The 19,000-nt window shown below is 40.5% G+C and overlaps 6 protein-coding genes across 11 annotated transcripts; 3 read left to right on the top strand and 3 right to left on the bottom strand.

Annotated features, from left to right (window-relative positions):
* Nucleotides 1–6: 6 nt before the first annotated feature.
* On the top strand, nt 7–2,712 carry LOC105271609 (gamma-tubulin complex component 4). The gene is made up of 5 exons (XM_011313263.1): nt 7–237; nt 555–1,290; nt 1,361–1,831; nt 1,897–2,297; nt 2,438–2,712. The coding sequence occupies exons 1-5, from the start codon at nt 169–171 to the stop codon at nt 2,687–2,689; spliced, it is 1,929 nt and encodes a 642-aa protein (XP_011311565.1). The 5' UTR covers nt 7–168; the 3' UTR covers nt 2,690–2,712.
* On the bottom strand, nt 2,705–4,067 carry LOC105271610 (osteoclast-stimulating factor 1). The gene is made up of 5 exons (XM_011313265.1): nt 3,857–4,067; nt 3,631–3,677; nt 3,452–3,569; nt 3,140–3,351; nt 2,705–3,056 (listed from the first exon to the last, which is right to left on the bottom strand). The coding sequence occupies exons 1-5, from the start codon at nt 3,921–3,923 to the stop codon at nt 2,826–2,828; spliced, it is 675 nt and encodes a 224-aa protein (XP_011311567.1). The 5' UTR covers nt 3,924–4,067; the 3' UTR covers nt 2,705–2,825.
* Nucleotides 4,068–4,196: 129 nt separating this feature from the next.
* emb (exportin-1 emb) lies at nt 4,197–11,337 on the bottom strand. 4 transcript variants are annotated; one of them, XM_011313254.1, is made up of 5 exons: nt 11,056–11,337; nt 9,061–9,282; nt 8,647–8,841; nt 5,920–8,571; nt 4,197–5,826 (listed from the first exon to the last, which is right to left on the bottom strand). In XM_011313254.1, the coding sequence occupies exons 2-5, from the start codon at nt 9,256–9,258 to the stop codon at nt 5,680–5,682; spliced, it is 3,192 nt and encodes a 1,063-aa protein (XP_011311556.1). In that variant the 5' UTR covers nt 9,259–9,282; nt 11,056–11,337; the 3' UTR covers nt 4,197–5,679. The 4 variants fall into 4 exon arrangements, with proteins under 4 accessions (XP_011311556.1, XP_011311558.1, XP_011311557.1 ...); XM_011313256.1 differs by lacking the exon at nt 11,056–11,337 and adding an exon at nt 9,983–10,057 and having other exon boundaries at nt 4,839–5,826; XM_011313255.1 differs by lacking the exon at nt 11,056–11,337 and adding an exon at nt 9,926–10,011 and having other exon boundaries at nt 4,839–5,826.
* A 108-nt stretch (nt 11,338–11,445) lies between these two features.
* On the top strand, nt 11,446–13,074 carry Use1 (Vesicle transport protein Use1). 3 transcript variants are annotated; one of them, XM_011313260.1, is made up of 6 exons: nt 11,446–11,624; nt 11,699–11,993; nt 12,056–12,105; nt 12,254–12,492; nt 12,568–12,894; nt 12,990–13,074. In XM_011313260.1, the coding sequence occupies exons 2-6, from the start codon at nt 11,877–11,879 to the stop codon at nt 13,028–13,030; spliced, it is 774 nt and encodes a 257-aa protein (XP_011311562.1). In that variant the 5' UTR covers nt 11,446–11,624; nt 11,699–11,876; the 3' UTR covers nt 13,031–13,074. The 3 variants fall into 3 exon arrangements, with proteins under 3 accessions (XP_011311562.1, XP_011311563.1, XP_011311560.1); XM_011313261.1 differs by having other exon boundaries at nt 11,446–11,635; XM_011313258.1 differs by having other exon boundaries at nt 11,446–11,993.
* Nucleotides 13,070–15,217, top strand: LOC105271608 (gem-associated protein 6). Its single transcript, XM_011313262.1, has 2 exons — nt 13,070–13,560; nt 13,685–15,217. Exons 1-2 carry the CDS (start codon nt 13,406–13,408, stop codon nt 14,022–14,024), a joined length of 495 nt encoding a protein of 164 aa, XP_011311564.1. The 5' UTR covers nt 13,070–13,405; the 3' UTR covers nt 14,025–15,217.
* A 106-nt stretch (nt 15,218–15,323) lies between these two features.
* Nucleotides 15,324–18,795, bottom strand: lace (serine palmitoyltransferase long chain base subunit). The gene is made up of 6 exons (XM_011313253.1): nt 18,248–18,795; nt 17,569–17,751; nt 17,205–17,359; nt 16,756–17,120; nt 16,221–16,546; nt 15,324–16,084 (listed from the first exon to the last, which is right to left on the bottom strand). The coding sequence occupies exons 1-6, from the start codon at nt 18,374–18,376 to the stop codon at nt 15,584–15,586; spliced, it is 1,659 nt and encodes a 552-aa protein (XP_011311555.1). The 5' UTR covers nt 18,377–18,795; the 3' UTR covers nt 15,324–15,583.
* Nucleotides 18,796–19,000: the final 205 nt, after the last annotated feature.

Here is a 19,000-nt window from a genome sequence, read left to right as displayed (position 1 = left end):
TTGTTCGAGCTAAATTTCATCCACAAGGATTTTTAACTGCAGATGACCAAGTGAATAACTCAATAACTCATTGAATATTTCTAGTCTTCAATCAAAAATGGAATGTTGAAGTTGTGAGGGATCTGAATCATCTTCTCTACACCCCAGAGGCTAGGCAACCTCTGGAAAATGCTCCACGAACTGCTATTGTCCCTCTGGGGATGCTCTACCAGTCTGGAGAAGATCGTCGAGACTGATGTGAGTGAAAATTCACTCCTACGTCGCATTCTAAAAATGTCAACTCCTATGCAGCCCAAAAAACACCTTCAAAATCCCTCTAGCATCGCTCCATAAACTCCATTGAAGAACTGATAATTGAAACCTTTCAATTATGATTTTTACCGCCAAAAAAATCAATAACATTTAACAAACACTGATTTTTTCCAATTTTCCAAATCGATTCATCTCTGAAATGACGAATTTGCCGAGAAAATATCAAGACAATAAAATTGTAGCTTGAAATGTCCCTCAAAAAAATTTTTTCCACTTTTTTTAATCTCCTCTGAATGCCGTAGTCAGTGCTCCTGGACAAGTACTTCCACCCTGGTGAACGTGGCCTGATAAAAAAGATCCTGCACATCTCGTCGCACTACAAGAGTATAAAGACCTTCATAAAAAGGTACTCCTCAACGAAGGACCTGGAAAATGCCAACGACGTGGAGCCCCTGCCCGAGGGTCTCTACCTCCAGGCCTTCTGCGACGGTCTTGAGAACGCCCTGGAGCCATTTCGCAACGAAATAGTTGATTTGGAGAGATCAATTCTCCAGAATGCCCACACGCCGGCCACGACGATTCTCTCGAGGGTGGAGAACTTCGAGTGTCTATTTGCCCTTTTCAATGCCATGATCAGGCAGATCAGGAGCCAGAGGACCCACGGCACTTGTCTCCTCCAGTGCATCCACGAGCACATGCACACTGGCATCCCGGAGGTGAGGGCTGCCCTCCAGAAGATTCTCCACTGTGTTCATGCCGTTTTTTACAAACAACTCACCAGCTGGCTGCTGTATGGACAGCTCGAGGACGTCCACCAGGAGTTCTTTGTCAGGCGTACGAAAAACACCCACGACAGCTTCCTCTTGGCTGATACCAAGAGCACATCTGCCCAGAGGGCAAAGAAATTCGATGACATGTGGAATTATGATATAGCTGTGGAGATGCTGCCTTCGTACATCACTGCATCCCTTGGAAATAAAATTCTCAGCATTGGACAGACAATCATCATCTTTGGAAATGATCCCAGGCAGGATAAAGGTTGTAATTATTGAGATTAATTTGTCGAATTTGTTCTTATTCCTGTTTTTCCCTCTTTTTAATCATCTAGACTACAAAATGAAGACAGAGATAACGAAAAATCCAGTCTGGGGTGAGAAAGAGCACGAGTACTTCGGTAAACTCCAGAGCCTTCAGATGAAGCCAGTGTTCAATGTTATTGAATTCGAGAACACGATTGACGAATTGAAGAAGAGTGTCACGAGGCTTTTGTGGCAGGTGGCAGTCGATGATGCCCAATTACTCCAGCAGATCAAGCTCATCAAGGATTTTTATCTGATAGGCCGAGGAGATCTCTTCCTTGATTTCATTAAACTCACGTCTCATATCCTCAATAAACCCCCAACGAGTCACACATCGAGGGATGTCAATTTGGCCTTCCAAATGACGATGAGACGAGTCATGCTGAATGACGAGAGTGCAGTGGAGAGTTTTAACTTCGTCCTGCCATCGACAAAATCTCAGGCAGAGGGAACACAGGGGAGTGGGCAGAGCAGTCAAAAAGATAGAGAGGATCCTATCGGTGAGAAATTCATTTTTTTTAATTATTCATTTTTTTAATGATTGAAATTTTTTTTATTTTTGCAGATAAATTGGGGTGGGGTATGATTGTCCTGCAATATCGAGTAGCTTGGCCCCTTCAGCTGCTCTTCAGCCCGAAGGCCTTGAACAATTACAACACAATCTTCAGGTTTCTTTTGAGAGTGAAAAAAACACAGATTAATCTGTGGAATCTCTGGACAGAGCACACACGCACTCGGAACATCGACATTGGAGTCCTTCAATTTCGAAATAACTTGATATTTATTCTGGATAATCTTCAGTATTATCTCCAGGTGGATGTACTGGAGAGCCAGTACACGGTGATGGAGAGCTGCATAAAGAATACTGAGAATTTCGAGGATGTTCAGAAGGCGCACTCCGTGTTCCTGGCGAATATAATGTCTCAGACGTTCCTCCTGGGGAACACAGAGGAGCACAATAATCCAGTGCGTGAAAAAAATTTCATTATTTACAAAAAATTGAAAACCGTCTTGTGAATTTCCCCCTAGGTCGTTTAATTTAATTTAATTTAATTCTCCAGGGGAATTATTCCCTCCAGGAACTCATAAAATTAATCTGACCCCAGGTAAATGGTCTTCTCCGTCTTCTCCTTCGGCTCTGTGACGACTTTATCCTCCAGGCGTCGATGTGGGAGGTCACCAGCCTTCTCAGCACCGAAAAAGACGAACTCAAAATGCTCACGGAGACTTTATCGAGTTTAATGAACGTTCTGATCCAGACTCTGAATAAAGTTCGAGCCCAACCCAGTGGGAAACACCTGGCGCAGTTGCTGCTGCGTCTGGACTTCAATCGTTGGTTCAGCAGGCAAATCCAATAATTCAATCCCACGAAATCTTAAAAATACATTATTTATTCTGGAAAATCATCAACGAGTCACACAACCCCTGATTAATCACCAGATACTGGTGGATTGATTGTAATTCGGATAATAAATACGAGATTCTTTTAAATAATCAGTCACTGTCGTCGTTATAATCATCAGCACTGTATCCATAATCTCTCTCACTGTTTCGCTGGCTCATCTGGATTGAATTTATTATCGCAACGTCTGCTGTCAACTCCTCGGCGAGGAGATTCTCGTTATTTCTCAGGGTGGGATTGGCTCCAGAGTCCAGAAGAAGATTCACTACTTCCAGGTGACTGTGGACTGATGCCACGTGTAGGGGAGAATCTCCCATTTTATTCTGGAGATTTAATTATTGACCAATTAAATTTCTAGTGCTTCATTAATATTATTAATGACTAATTATTAATGAGGAGCATCTACTTGAGCATTGATTCCAGTGTTGGGGAGACTGAGGAGATGTCTCACACAGTCTAGATGTCCTGCACGTGCAGCCCAGTAGAGAGGAGTGTTACCTGCTGAATCCAGACCTGATGGAGACACTCCCTGTCTCAAACACTCGATGAGAAATAAAATATTTCCTCGCCTCGCTGCCTCGTGGAGGGGTAATTCCACCTGTTCCATCTGCTCCTCAACTATTAAAAAAAATGAATATATTTCGTCGAATATCTTCAATGGCATTCTCTGTAAGTCCAGTGCCATTACGCAATAACAATTAATTAATGTTGTATTCACCATAATTAGAGGGTATGAGTCCCTCTTTTTCTCCACACTTGGCCTTCCACCAGTTTGGATCTGTGTCAAGATCATGGACATACAGCAACTGACCTTCCTCAAACGACAACTCGTCAGCCTGTGGATCAATCCAATCCTCAATTAACGATCCCCAATGAATAATCAATTAATGAGCTTACATGTTGAGCCGAGTAATTGTACAGTGCTCTCACAACTTTGACTTTCCCTGAGGACAACAAATACAAGTAAATGTTATCGACATGTAGACCGCAAACGAGGTTAGGAATTAATTCACTGGTTCAGACGGTAATTACACAGTTATGGTACACCACCCACCGATTAATTATTAGTCAATCAAATTGTGCATTGAAAATGAGGCAAATGTCGAATTTTTTTTAGACATACCTGGTCTCCTCACAGGTTTTGGAGGCTGAGACTTTGCAGACGTCTTTCCTGTTTCTGTTGCCATCATGACTCAAGACTGACTCAAAATTCCTTATCAGTCCTCTGATTATCGTAAGGAATTTCCTCCAGCGAATTTTCATCATTTCTTTACGAAAACAATTTTTATTTATACGCCTCAATTTTTTCCACTCATTTCCCCTCCATCGTCTTTCTTCAATTAAAGAATTTATTTATTGTGCAATATTTATTTGTTTATATTGAAATATTATTATTCAGTTTCATGGAATTTTTTTCCTGGACATGACAAATTCAGATGAAATGAAAAAATAAACTCCCACAATATGAATTCTTTATTTTTATTCGTAAGTAATATTAAACTCTTTACATACTTCTTACTCATTTCTCGTTATAATGGATAAACTGATAGAACTTTTGCATCAAAACTCGTACTCACTCACTCGTTCTCTCATGACATTGACATACTAATGATTAATTAATATATGTATAGTCCCATCAAAACACTAACTGATTTCACACGATCGTCACAGTTTTGCCCCATCAACTATTCATTCCTCAAGTTTTACCCCTTCTAATCTTAAAAAATCTACTCGATGGTTCATCCTCAAGGTAAAGAATACTCAGAGCGTTCCTCAATCCACACAGATGTTCACTCGCCCCTAATTAACACCAATGCCTCCTAAAAAATAATACTAACTGGATTTTATCAGTCGTATTGTTATTTTTTTTCCACTTCACCATGGGTTTTTGTATCGAACTGTGAAGAATTTTCTATTAAATTGACAAAAAAAAAATGTTACTCCAGTTTAGGCACTAAAATATACGAAATACGTGGTTAAAATTTAATCATCCATTTAATGAAATAAAATGAAGGGAAAATGACGTCTAGTTTATAAATGCGTAGGGAATAATTTACACATTTGGGGTTTTCGTTGAAAGAGGCAAGCTCGAATGTTTTCTTTTTAATTCATTGAAGGGAAATTTAATTAATCGATGGAGATGAACGCAATGAGTGTGGAACAGGAAAAGGACATTCCCGTGTAATTTTATTCTCGATTGAAAAAATCACCCCAACCCCGAGATAATAAAATGACTGAAGTCAATGATATCGTGCAATGAGAAAAACCATTTAATCTTCCAAAGGAAAAATCAACTTGATCTCCTCAATCTCATTACTGGGACAATCATTACAATAATTATTCACCTCCATCTCTACCAATCTTACAAAGTACAAAAATTCTGCCTCACACTATTTCTAATTAATTCTCCACTTCAACAACGAAAAAAAAAAATTACTCTCGTTCTGGCAGTAGACCGTTATTCCCTCGAATCCATATCTCATATCCACACAGACTAATTTTCTCACAGAAATATAGTCATCACGACTCACAATAATCATTATATTCACCCACTCACAACAGCATTACTCTCCAAATCAAAAGCAGTTCTTTTTAATCAGTAAAAAACAAAATCGAGGGGAAAAAAAAACCAGTGAAAAAATATGAAAGAAAATAATCGACAAGCCGAGGGGAAAACATTTTCAGTTCGTGCTTACCTCCTGGGGACAATGAAGATAACTATTTCACATTCTCAACAAATTCAGTAATTTGGAATTTCCAAATTAGTAAATCACTACCTGGTGAACCCGAGGGAACAGGACGATTGCAAAACGAGAAAAGTCTCTCAACGTTATCCTCCCATTGTTTTCTTTTTTATCCTGGTGATCTCCATGAAATTATCAAATGGGGTAAGGGGAAACTGGGAGGGGGATGACGAATTGAGGTACAAGGGGATGTGTGAATGATTCAGTCCTGCATCTCCTCAGGCATTTCGTGGGGATTGATAATTCCTGGTACAGCCATTTGTTGTCTTCTCTTCTCTTCCTGGGCGAGTCGAAGTGTTGTCTCTCGTTCGTCCAGGTAGAGATCAGAGTCATCCTCACCAGTATACTCCTGGAATAAAATTATTATTCCATTCACATTCATTAAGAAAAATTTCAATCGAATGATAAATCTAAACACCTCAAAATAATTCATTCAACTCACCCTAATCTGTACGAGGAAGTCCCTGAGATGCTCCTTGAACGCCGGAATATCCTGATCGAGATTGAAAAGCCCCTGAACCGTGATTTTAATCTGATTATCAGTGAGATGTGGGAATGCAGCCTTGAGTAGTCTAGCAATAAACTCTTGTACATAAATTCTGTTGTCAGGTGCTGGGCCGAGTGGAACAAGAATCCTCCCAAGCTCAACAAGAGTGAACATGTACGCAAGAATAGTGGCGTGCATTGTGATGCCAGCAGCGTGAGATGTATCCGTAACAACACTGAATATATGCTGAAGAATATCGGTGAAGTACGTCTGATAAAAGCTCTGCGCAGCTTGCTCATGCTGCTCAATATTCTGGAGCAATTGATAAAGTATCTGTAGACCAGTATCAGCAACATTTCTCATAGTGTGTTTAAATGCCCAGATTATAGAATCAAGAACAAGTTTGAATTGGGCTGGTGGAATAGAGAGAAAGGCTGGAAAACAGTGGACATTGACAGCCTGGAGTAGTAGAAAAAAATTAGTCCTGTAATCAGGGAACTCCTCAAAGTCCTTATTGATCATCTCGAGTGTGCACTCAAAGACCGCATCAAATATCTTGGGTACTTCACTGGTGATGTGTCCCTCTAGTTTATTGACAATTGTTGCCATAGCACTGAGTACCTCAGGCTCCCTGGCACACGGTACATTTGTCTTCTGATAATCCAGCAGTACAGCATCGAGAAGTGGTGGTATAAAATTCTCAAGTACCATTTGATGATCACTGGATCTGCTGACCCAGTCGGATATGAGCTTCAGTGTCTCCTTCTTCACCACCCTCATGCTCTTTATCAATGGCTGATTCATAACAATCTCACCATTCAAAGCAATAGCAGCACTAATGTTCTCACTCATAACTTTGTATACGTTCAACATGTCTAAATATATTCTACCTAACTGCATAACATAGGGATGTCCCAGGGCTTTGCATGCGCTAATATTCGTCTTGAGAATGCTAGCAAGCTGTTTAACAGCCTCCTGATCCTTCAATACATCAACATTCTTCGATGCCTGACTGATAATATCGTCCCAAACACGATTTGGCAGCAACATGTAACGCTCAATTCTGTCTTTCTGGGTTAAATCGTCGACCTGGGCACTTATCATGTATCCAACTGCCTCGTAAAACGTGTGCACCTGCTGTGTCTGCAGATCACAAATTATGCTGCTGATTGTTGATAGAATTTCCTCGATGAATGGAACTGATTCACCCACTTGGGTCTGTACAAAGTGGCGTCTGCACTTGATGGCAATTTTGATAAATGTATCGCACGCCATGTCCTGGACACCGTCGTGTGTCTCGTGCATGAATTCAAAGAGTTTGTTGACAACTGTCTTCAGGAATTTCCAGTGGGCGCGAAGGAACCTGGGATACTGACCCACAACGTACATTATGTTTGAGGCTATTATCGCTTTATTGTCTTTACCCTTTTTCTGCTCGCACAGACCCAACAGCTCCTTTATCACTGTCACCAGGAAACGCTTCTCGTCCTCCTCGTGCATTGCACCTGATATTGAACCTATCGCCCAGCACAGAGTGTTGAGATTTTTCCAGGACCATTCCGATCCATTCACCTGATTCTGCAATTTCTCTGTCATCACTTTCTCGGTGTCGGCGTAATCCAGATGGGTCAGATAGACGAGTGTCTCCCTCATGTTCTTGTAGAGATTGATCGAGTCAGTGTCCTTCATAAATTCCCTCACAACCTCACCATTCTCATTCTCAACAACGAGCACCTCCTCTGGCTTTGCCATTCTCGAGATCATGATGTATCGAATTTTTGTGAGGACTTGGCAGTAGACTGATCGTCTTGGTGGGAGCGTTATGTTGTTTCTCGCCATGAAGAGGGGAGATGAGGATGACATGAACGGATGCTCCCTGTACAGATCTGATGCCAAACCGTTCCAAAATTCAAGACAAATCTTGAAGATCTCTACGTCCTCAACCTCTGAGATGAGAACGAGGTAATGGAGGGCCTTGAGGAGGGTGTCGATCATCTTCTTCTCCACCAGCATGCCGTGCTCTTTCAGGTAAGTACACAGAAACATTGCCAGATTTTGAATGAAATTCTGCTCTTCGTCCTGGCCAAATGCGTATGAATCACGTATATTTGTGTCGTGTGGGAGCATCTGCTCCAGTTGCTGCATCGTATTCGCGAATAGTAGGACAAGCATGTCGTCGTAATTCGTCACTGTCACTGCTGCTATTTCAGTTAAACACTTCAGGGTTACGTTCCTGAATATCGGCACGTTCAGGAACTTGAATATTAACGTTGTAATTAACTCCGTCTCAAAAATATACCCCAGTGGTATCCAATTTAAAAACCTGAGTAATGTCTCTAGGGTGACAGCGACGAGTGGTACATTTGGTGAATTGTCCATGACAAATTGACATAATTGAAATATCTGGGAGAATTCACTGCACATTGTGTCCTTGAGGTGCTTGGCCTTGGTCTGTGTCATATCCCCACTGGAGAAATCGAAGACCTCCTCCGAGAGGAGCTTCAGGATGGCCATGTTATTCTGACAAAGGCTCTCGTTGGTTTTACTCGCCCCCACGATGTCGCCGATGAATGACTCCCAATTCTTCGGCCATTCTCGTTTTAATACCTGATTGGTATTTAAAAAATTATAAATTCGCAACTATCGTCTGGACCCTCGTTAAATCGACAAATACACACGTACCTGTACTAAAATCATGTTCAATTTATTCAGATAAACCTTGGAATTCTCCATCGTTTCTGGATCACTACTGGTCTTGATAATGAGGCCTACGATGTATTTTTTAATTCCCTCACATTGATTCCTAGGGAGAACTTTCCACCTCGTCTTTATCACTTGTTCCAGTATTTGTAGTGCATAATATTTTGTTTGTTGATTCTAAAATAAATAAATAGTTGCAAAAACTCACGTTTCCAAGGGATATCTCTGAATCTCGAGGAGATAGCTGACTGATCCTGGGGACTTTTTTGTAGCTCTCCCTAGCCTCCACAAGAAAGGTCACCGGAGCAATCTCGCTATCTCCCTTTGTTACTGAGATATCCCTCGAAAAATTATGGAATAAAATTCGATGAATGTAAGAGAGATGCCTGAATTCACCTGAGAATATTCTAAAATAGTATCGACTCGAGTCCAGGCATCCGGATGTTCCTTGAGAGTGGTGAGCACCTCCTGTGCCACCCTCTGCTGCTCACCCATTCCCGTGTACATGCACCCCACAATGCTGTCCAAAAGTGTTATGTCCAGCTTCTGATTGAAATCCAGAAGTTTCGACGCCTGTTCAGCCATCGTCGCCATCGTATCTCACTCGTTGATTTTAATCTGCACGAGTGCAATGACAAAAAAAATATGAGACTCACCCCAGAATTCCCACCAAAGTGGAAAAAATAACACTCCAAATCACGTCTCACACTCTCACTCTGCTCCAGCCATCCAACAGATACTCAAAACTGCGCAATTAATCAATCCACACCAAAAAACAGGACGAACAAATCAGTCCCCACTCAAACCTCCTCCAAAAACATCCAAAAAGCCCCTTCCCTCCCCCAAAAAAAAAATCCTCGAACCCGCAAAACCCCCTAAAATTCCCACCACCTCTCCAGATTCCTCCGGCATGTGTCCAGCACTCCCAAAACCTAACCTCCACCTCGCAGCCCTCCAAAATCCCCTCCACCCCGGTCAAAGGATCAAAATCACCCCCAAAAAAATCGGGTCCTCAAAAAAAGCACCAGAAAACGACATAAAATCGTTCAGAACCGTTGAAAAACCATCGTAGAAACCCAAAAAATTTCGGCCCCCTTTCCAACCCCCGAATAAAACCCTCAATTCATCCCCCAGGTACCGACAAAGAGCCTAACCTCCCCGAAAAATCTCAACCGTTCCTCTAGCCCTCGCCCCCCAAAAAAAAATCCAAAATTTCTCGCATTCACACCACCCCCCATCCCCCCCACTGCACAAAACTCACCGGAAAATCTTCAATTAATGGTAAACGAGTGAAATAATAATAAAATAGCAACTTAACACAAAAGCCAACGATTCCCGCGCGGACGGCAATGCAAACGTCTCTCTCCCTTTCAGTTACATACGCTTTATCCCCCCCTCTTCCACCCTCCTTACCGCCCTCTTCGCTCTCACAGACTTTTACATACACATGTGCACATTGTCGCACACATGGGCATGGAAAAAGTGTCTTGAAAATTTTATTTTGTTTGAATTTGGAGGCAAAATTACGGCTACGTCAAGGTAATTCATTAATTGATTTTTGAGGTGCTAATTGGGGTGAAGAATTTTTCTTTTCTTTTGAAAATTTGAGGATGCTATGGAGAATAATTTGGGTTGACATTAATTAATTTATGAGGGGCAATTTGGGGATGATTTTGGTGGAGGGTAGGGGAATCGTTATCTGAGACGTTCAGGGGATGTCAATAAGCGGTTAATTAATACCTAGGGATTAAATCTGATTGATGAGTGGAATTGAATGAAAAATCAGTGTGAACTGAGAGACAAATCAAGAAATTTCGATTGCGTTTGGAAACGTAATTTTTGATCGATGTAATTATTGAATTGAAAAATAGGATTAACCCCGGACGCGGTGGAAAATCGGCATTTGTAGATCTGAATTTTTGATACATATAAATATATAAAAATAACCCACCATTTGCCATCGAGTTGTATTATTTATTTACAAGGATAAAAGCCTTGAAAAAAATTAATATCTTGTGAAATTCGTGGAGATCATGGGGCAGAGATTTTAACCGGAATTTGAATTTTGAGGTCAAAAAATTGGAGAATAATGATGAAATCTCATCGTCACCCTGGAACTCTCTAAAAAATAAATCAAATCAATCAAAAAAAAATCAGTGCGTGTGTAAAACACACATATGAAGTTGAAATTAATTAAACAAAGAGAGAAAGGCAAAAATGAGAAAATCCTCTCCCACAAGAGTCAATAAAAAAATGTGAAACCCTCGAAAACCTGAACGTCTCACAATACCACTGAAAAAAAAATGAATCCAATTAATAACCACCACCATAACCTCCACCAGGAGAAATCCCCAAAAAGCTTAAAAGTACTGAACCCCATGCACTACATACCCGATAATAACAAACGTCCCAGTAAACAATAGTCCTCGTCCCACCGTTAATCGAGTCCCCGTAAACAAATCATCGGTGCACCAGGTGCAGCGATTTGTAAATCTGGAAAATCTCGTTTGAGTTTTCAACAGTCGATCGTCTCCAAACGATTACATGAAAAAAATAATCCAGAGTATCCAGAGTCAATCGATTATTTATCCGTAAAATGTCGATGATTTGTTTCAACTTGGATAAATATTTTTAACGCCGAGCAGTGAGGGCTTCACCCCGCTAAAAAAAAATCCAACCTACAAATGATTTTTCGAAAATAATAACAAGATGGCGGATGTCGTACTGCGCGCCGGAACGCTGAGTCGTTGGGGGAGAGAGGAGAAACGAGTTATTCCATTGGTCCTGGGGGATTATTACAACCAATTGCGAATCTGGTAATCTTTTGGAAACCAGGGGGTGGCGGAGGGGGTGACAATAGAAATGATCGTGACACCGTGGGTTCGCAACAGTGACTAAGTTGCGAGTGACGTCATTGGAAACACGTGTACTAGAGGGAATCTGTAGAAATTTATTTTGAGGTAATACCTAGGTTTGAATCTCGCGGAAGGGGTAATTGGAGATTGTGATGATGAGAGGCGGATGACACTTGCAGATTCTGAAACCCATTTCCTCTCCATCTGTTCATTATTTATTTCTCCTTGAAACATTGGGCCCGATTATCTCGGGACTTAATCATTTGAGGGAAAACTTTGGCACTTTTTTTGGAGGGCTTCTTCGGGGCTACAAAAAAGTCCCCTGGTGTTTTTTTATCGGGGAGATATCCTGGGAATATGGCGCAGGGAGAGATCAGGGTGATGTCCAGGGTGGAAATCAACACCAGGAGATTGTTGGGGAGGTGCGAACTTATGGCTAAGGAGGATTCTCAGAGATACTGGAAGCTGGAGAAGGTGAAATACAACTTTGCGTGATTACTGGGAGGAATTTTTACGGGGAATTGATTTTTTTTCAGTATATCCTGGCACTGGACGAACTCCTGAAGAGGCTGCAAATTCAGGCTGAGTACGAGATGCATAATTCTTCATAGATTATCAATTAAAAAATTCATTGACGAGCTGAAGTGAAATTATTCGATTTTTCTTTAACCTGTCAATTTGATTGATTGAATTTTCAGCCAAAAATGCCGTAAAAAATATTCTTAATCTTCTAGTAAACCTCCCAGAGACACAATGTCTAAATACATCAAACGAATAGATTTCCTGAAAGGTATCGTAGAGACTGCGAAGATCCCTGGCCCCATCGAGAGAGTCGTGGCAGCGCAGATGTTGCCAAAAACCTCGAATTTACTCTCCGAAACGGCCAGTCCCAGTATCACGACGCAAATTCACCAGAAAACAACAGCAAAATACAACAGAGACGTGAGAGCTGAGTTATTTAATTCCGATGGAGGTAATTGCCGAGGAAAAATTTATTCTCACTCCCACATTGCATATTCCTTACTGAGTTACAGTTTTTTTCCTCAAGGAATGGGACAGGAGGGGCTGCGACAGAGATTGGCTAATCAGCCGAGTCAGGACGAGGATCTCGATGCAATCCTCAAGTACAATAGGAATATGCAGGAGAAAATAGCGGAGAACATGCTCATGATGACGAAGAATATGAAGGAGCACGCCCTCACTGCCAGTGCTATCATCAAGAGTGATATCAGTTCTCTCGATAAATCTGATAAATTAACTGAAACGAATGCTTATAAATTGAATAAGGAGTCGTTGAGACTCGAGGAGCACACCAAGTCCACGTGGAGGTGCTGGCTCTGGCTGATGATTGCTTTCGTCATGATCGTATTCTTCAGTGAGTGAATAAATTAATTATAATTCCGTAAATAATAATTCAGAGACAAAACTCAATGGAATTATCATCCTCTAAATATTACTGTTATTTTTCAGATATGATTTTCTTCATGAAAATAGCTAAGAAGAAAATGTAGACTAATTATCTCCCGTACGTGGTGTCATATATTTTGTATTTCATAGCTTTTTTTTGTATTTAATTTTTTTCGCGTGGAATGAATGAATTTACCAAAAGTGTGTAACGCACACATTTCGCACACGTTTTCGGGGAATATCTTGGGAGCTGTTGGAGATGGAGAAATTTTTGTGGACCCTTTTTTGAAGTGCAGAAGAAAAGTTGCAAAAAAGGTTCAGAGGAAATTTCAGTGGCTCTTTCGGATTTCGAGATATTGCGCTTTTTCGGGTTGTGTGAAGGGGAATTTTAGTATTTTCGAATGTTTCGGGTGGGATTTGAGCGCGGTCATTGGTGGGTGGTGTCATCATAGTTCGAAATAACCGGGACTGCTGGGGAGATGTCAAATGGAGATGAGTCCAAGTATTCTCACAGGATTTACAAGAATGATCCCGTCAAGTACAAAAATTACGTCGATAAACGTGCGAAAATCACTTGTAAAGACTCTAGTATTTACGAGGGAATCGTTTACACCGTGGATCCAGTATCTGAGAGGTTAGAATCAACAATTCAGTTCAAATTGTACTAACAAACCCCTGCAATTATCCATAATTACCCAATTGTGGTTACTAAAAAAAAGTAAAAATAAAGGAAAATTGTATTTTTTTTTATTTCTCAGCGTAATATTAATTAACCCTAAAAACTCCGATAATTGTGGAGCTACAATCCTCATGGGGGGCTCCATAAAGTCCATTGAGATTCTGGAGAATAGCGAAGACAGCCTCCCGGAATTTTTCCTCCAGGAAAAACCAGAAATGTCAAAGGCTGATATCCAGTTGAAAAAAGAAGAACTGAAAAAATTATTAATGGACAACAGAATTCCAGTTGTCGACGACAACGACGTCCTGACAATCCAGGATGTCGTCTCCCTGGAACCGCCATATGACAGCTGTCTCTGCGCTAATCCCATAATCATGTCCAGAATCCAGGGAATTTTATCTCAACTAAAAACCAAATGATAAAAATATCTCACTGTTGTCTGATATATTTATTCACTCATGATCAAGTTACAATAAATAATCATATGGAAATACTATAAATCTTTGTTTCATACTCATTTTTACAAAAATAAATTGGAAATGCGATTACTGACTTACGAACATCATTGGAATGGAGATTTTCTAATTATTTTGTGCAGTTGTCGAGAATAATTGTATAGTAATATATTCCTTGAAAAGCTGGAGATATTTCCAATCGGAATTTGTTGTAAACATTTGTGATATTAGAAGAACGAGAGATATTAATGCTTTTTGAGTTTAGCAAAGATAATTTCAGCTGTTTCCACTGAAAAAAGAGAATTGTAATGAATTACCGGGATTTTCAGTGGCTCTCGCTGGTTTTATTATAAATAATATTTGGATTTGACGAAGTAGAAAGCACGGTTGAAAGCTCGACGTGTAATACTTGAGTTACAATTAGATAACGAGACACTGATAAATCTATTAATGCCCCAAAAGCCACAACAATATTTTATCTCGATTATTTTGTACTACAGCATTTGTGTCGAATATTCAATACCTGAAGACACTAATGAGCTCGTTGATGCTCTAGGGATAATTTCTCATTCAGATCTAGTTCTTAGACAGAAAAGATCATTGTCCAGTGGATATTTTGCATTTGTGCTCATTATTTGTCAAGTTGATTACCCTATTATGCTGTGAGGTATATGAAATGTAATTTGTTCCATTGTCTTTCATTTAGAGGAGAAATTATTTGTTGATGATAAAATAATCTTTCCTTAATCCCTAGATTCTTATTACGTAGAATGATATTTTCTCGTGCTTCGAGATATGTATTCTTTAAAAAATTAACTTATTTACTAAATTGATATAATTGATTTTTCTTGTCGATAATTGCCCCTTCCGGTATTATTCTGGAGTGAGCATTGTCCTGAATTCGCATGCATAAAAAACGTAATTATTCAAATGATCATTGAAATTCATTGTCTATTTATACTGATATTTTTTGTGATTTAAATTAAAAAATGAAGAGGCAGTGAATGCATCAGCGATTGTTCTCTAGTGAAGATTAAAACCGAATTTTTTCTAATAGTGCATTTATCTCGATACATTGAAGAGCTACCGGAAAATGTTAGGGGAATTTTTTTGAGGGAATTCAATGACCTCCAAAAAAATTAATTTTTAAGTTTTAGCACTCCACTGTCGAATCGATGATCTATTGATCCTGAATTGGCGAAAAAATCAGCACAGCTGTTTCCTAAGGCATTTATCCATGAATAAACTTCGGATTTTCGTTGTAATATTGAACATCACTGTGAAAGATCATTCAAAGAATCTTAAAAAAAAAACTGATTCATCCCAAGGGAGGCAGAACAAGTGAAAAAAGCCATTGGAATTTTTTCCACAAAAATTCATGATCAAAAAAAAATTCCTCTGGCATTTTCCGTCAAACCCGCCCTTTCCCGCGATAATTTCAAAACAAGAAAATCCAAATTCCATTTTTTCCTAATAAATCGGTAAAAATTGTCTTCCAATGATCGATTTTCGTCGTAATAAATCTACTCCGATTCACTATCGGAATAATACTCGATGGGATTGGGGTCCCTGGGTTTCCTGGAATATTTAAGTCCAATGAGATCAGCGAGTTCCTCGATATTTTTCAGGACATAATCGAGTTGCTGTTTGGTGTGAGCAGCAGATATGCAGAATCGTATTCTTCCAGCCATCAGTGGTGTAGCAGGGAATCCCACCCCCACAGTGGCAATTTTATTAGCGGTGAGGGTTCGAACAACCAATCCAATCTTCGAATAGAGGTACACCATCATCGGAATGACTGGCGAGTGCTCGTGCCCCAGGATAATAACCCCCATCTGATGTAATTTACGTCGAAAGTACCGCGTGTTTCTCGCCAACTGCTTTGTTCTTATTTTCCCAGCGTCAGTGCCGTCCTCACCCATTATTATCGTCATCGATGTTATAATTTGTTGAGCAATCGGTGGTGACATTGACACTGCGTAACTGTGGGCATGACTATGCACTCGCAAATGATTTATGAGGGCCTGCAATCAATAGTTTTAACACGTCAAGTTTTATTTATAGTCGTTGGGTGTCGAGGAAAATTATTGGCAAATAAAAACAGCTGGTGAAATGACGACAAACCGATAGTAAAATAATTTATTAAATGAATTTAATTACCCTGGAACCGGCAATGTAACCTCCAGCAGAGCCAAAGCTCTTGGTGAAGGTCCCCATGAGGATGTCCACCTCCTTGGGATCGATCCCATAATAATCACAGATCCCCCGGCCATGCTTTCCCATCGCTCCAGTGCTGTGTGCCTCGTCGAGATACAGATAGGCCTTGTACTTCTTCTTCAGGGCGATTATCTCTGGGAGCTGCACCACTGAGCCCTCCATCGAATAAATTCCCTCCACCACGATTATTATTTTTCTCCAGGGTGCCCCGGTCGTCGGCTGACCCTGAACTATAGCCTCTCTGAGGGACTCCTCGAGATGTTGAAGGTCTACAAAGTATTCCCACAATTTTATAAATCGCTAATTGATTATTTATTAATTCCTCCATTCATTAATATCTCCATTTATTGAACGAATGAATTATCAATTACTCTGGACAATTGGGGTCGATAAATTAAATTTGTAATTCATTCATTGAATAAATTTTGAGTGAATGATTGAATAATAATAAATCAAGCCTTGATTCGGTGATAATTACTGTTGTGACGAAATACTCTGGTGACAGCTCCTGACAGTCTCAACCCTAGAATCAATGACGCATGATTTTTTACATCACTCAAGACGAGACACCCTGGGGTCACGAGAGACGGCAGATTTAACGCGTTCGTTGCAAATCCCATGCCGAAGACAATGGCATCCTCTACTCGGAGAAATCTCGCAGTCAGCCGTTCCAATTCCAAATGAATTGGCATTGTCCCGAGCTCCAGGCGAGAGCTGCAGGTGGACAATCCATATTTTTTGACAGCCTCAATGCTCTGGTCAGCGCACGGTCCAGTCGCCTCGGCAAATCCCAAATAATTGTACGATCCTAAATTAATGCAGGGCGTCTCGGTTCCAGTGAACCTAAAAAAGGGTATCGAGTGATTGAAGTATGAGAAACGAGAGGTCCATTTGGAGAAATAAATTCGAGGAGTCGATAATACCTACTGGAATGTCCACCCATAATCGTGAGTAACTCTATCCTTCAGGGTGACCATCGCTCCGGGTACTGAACATATAGGCCGGTTCCAGCAGTCCCTGACTCTTCTGTATACGTATCTCAGGTAGAATGTGTCGAAGGCGTCGTACAGGGGGGGATAGCCCTGAAAAAAATAACATGCAAAATGGATTTTATGGGAACAGCGATATCTCGGGAGTGAACAGGTTTAGTGGATCAGGTTATTCGATGTTTTTTGAAGATCGTAAAAATTATTTATGAAAAAATCTTAGGGGTATTTTTTTATTACCCCTCCTTTGGAGACTATGAATTTTCATCTGATGTTTTCAAATAATTGTTGTGTGAGAATAATACCTTTCTGTTCTGCTCTTTAGCCACTTGGGGAGTGAACAACAATTTATTGATGATTCCCAGGAACATGAGAATATAAAAACCGAGGTGAGTCAGGGCAGTGGTAACGAGTGAAGGTTCTTCGAAGGACTCTTTGCATTTTGGAGAGCATTCTTCTCGTTTTTTCGTCCTGCCGCAGTCGTTCATCTGCGCAAATTCAATAAAATCGTTGTATCCATTAAAATTCGTGACTGTGAATAACAAATATTAGATAGAGAAAATTATATTAACAACTCCAAAGATATTTGTATAAAAAAGTTTATCTAGTTTCCAACGAGAATCAACGACTCAAAAACTACATGGAGTCATCGTTTACTGCGATCTAGCCGGAGGTTCTTATCACGCTATTATCCCATATCTGAGATATTCTGAGTGAAGTCATCCGTTTGAAAGTCTGTTATCTCTAAAAATCCCCCAAACTAATAACAGCACTCGGTTTTCCGCCAATACCTCGAGATCCCTTCGACTTCCACGAAAATGTGAAAAAACTGAATCCCCGGAAAATTCGATAGCCCACAAAAAAGTTCCAATAAATTTTTCCGTGTCTCCGGTGACTCCGGAGATAACCAACAATCCTCTGGATTCTGGAAGACATGTTTTCCCAAAATTTCCGACAAAACGTCACGAGAAAAAGTATTCAAACCTTGACATGTCCATTGCTCTTTATTGAGTACCCGTTCAACCTGGGTACATCCAAGTGTTTATCACTCTCCTGGAGTCTATGGAACATCTCCTCCTGGGTGAAGGTGACTCTCCTCTGTCTGCACGTCATCTCACCATCAATCAGGTCTTCCTCTCGTCGTGTTCCCCTCAATCAGAATCAATTTACCCCAATTCCAATTACCACTGGGATTTACCTCCAGAGAGTCGGAAGTTTCCGAAAAAAAAATTCCCATCCACAAAACGTCAGGCCAACCACCACCCGATCACTTCCTAGAGCCGGTTTCAACGTCAAATTCCTGGAAATTCAACTCGACCTCTCGTTCCACCAAATCGAGAATGAGAATTGAATCCGCAGTGGCCAGTGCCTGCGTGTCTCTTATCAGCTGTCTTATCAACCAGACGCCGAGTTGATGAGGACAATTGGACAATTGAATTTTAAAACACGAGTTGGAGCTCGGGATGACTTGACCGCGTGTTCGTCTCGTTCGTCTTTTCGAGGACTGATTCAGATTTTTTATCCACTGCGGAAATTCCGACCAATCGGAGCCCTCGGCAGGGGTGAAAAACAATTCTAAGACCCCGGCCCTTTCGTTCTCGATATTCTCTGAATTTATTTAAAATTTCAATCGCCAATGATTTTCTTGTAAACTCTCCCTTTTTCATAATAAAAAAAAAGCATGCCAAAGAATTTTTTTTTATCAAAAAATTGAGTGAATAAAAAAATGGACCACTT

The sequence above is a fragment of the Fopius arisanus genome, unplaced genomic scaffold (assembly GCF_000806365.1).
Source record: "Fopius arisanus strain USDA-PBARC FA_bdor unplaced genomic scaffold, ASM80636v1 scaffold00113, whole genome shotgun sequence".
NCBI lineage: Eukaryota > Metazoa > Arthropoda > Insecta > Hymenoptera > Braconidae > Fopius > Fopius arisanus.
Note: the sequence above shows the minus strand (reverse complement) of the source record. Positions and strands in the feature narration are given on the sequence as shown.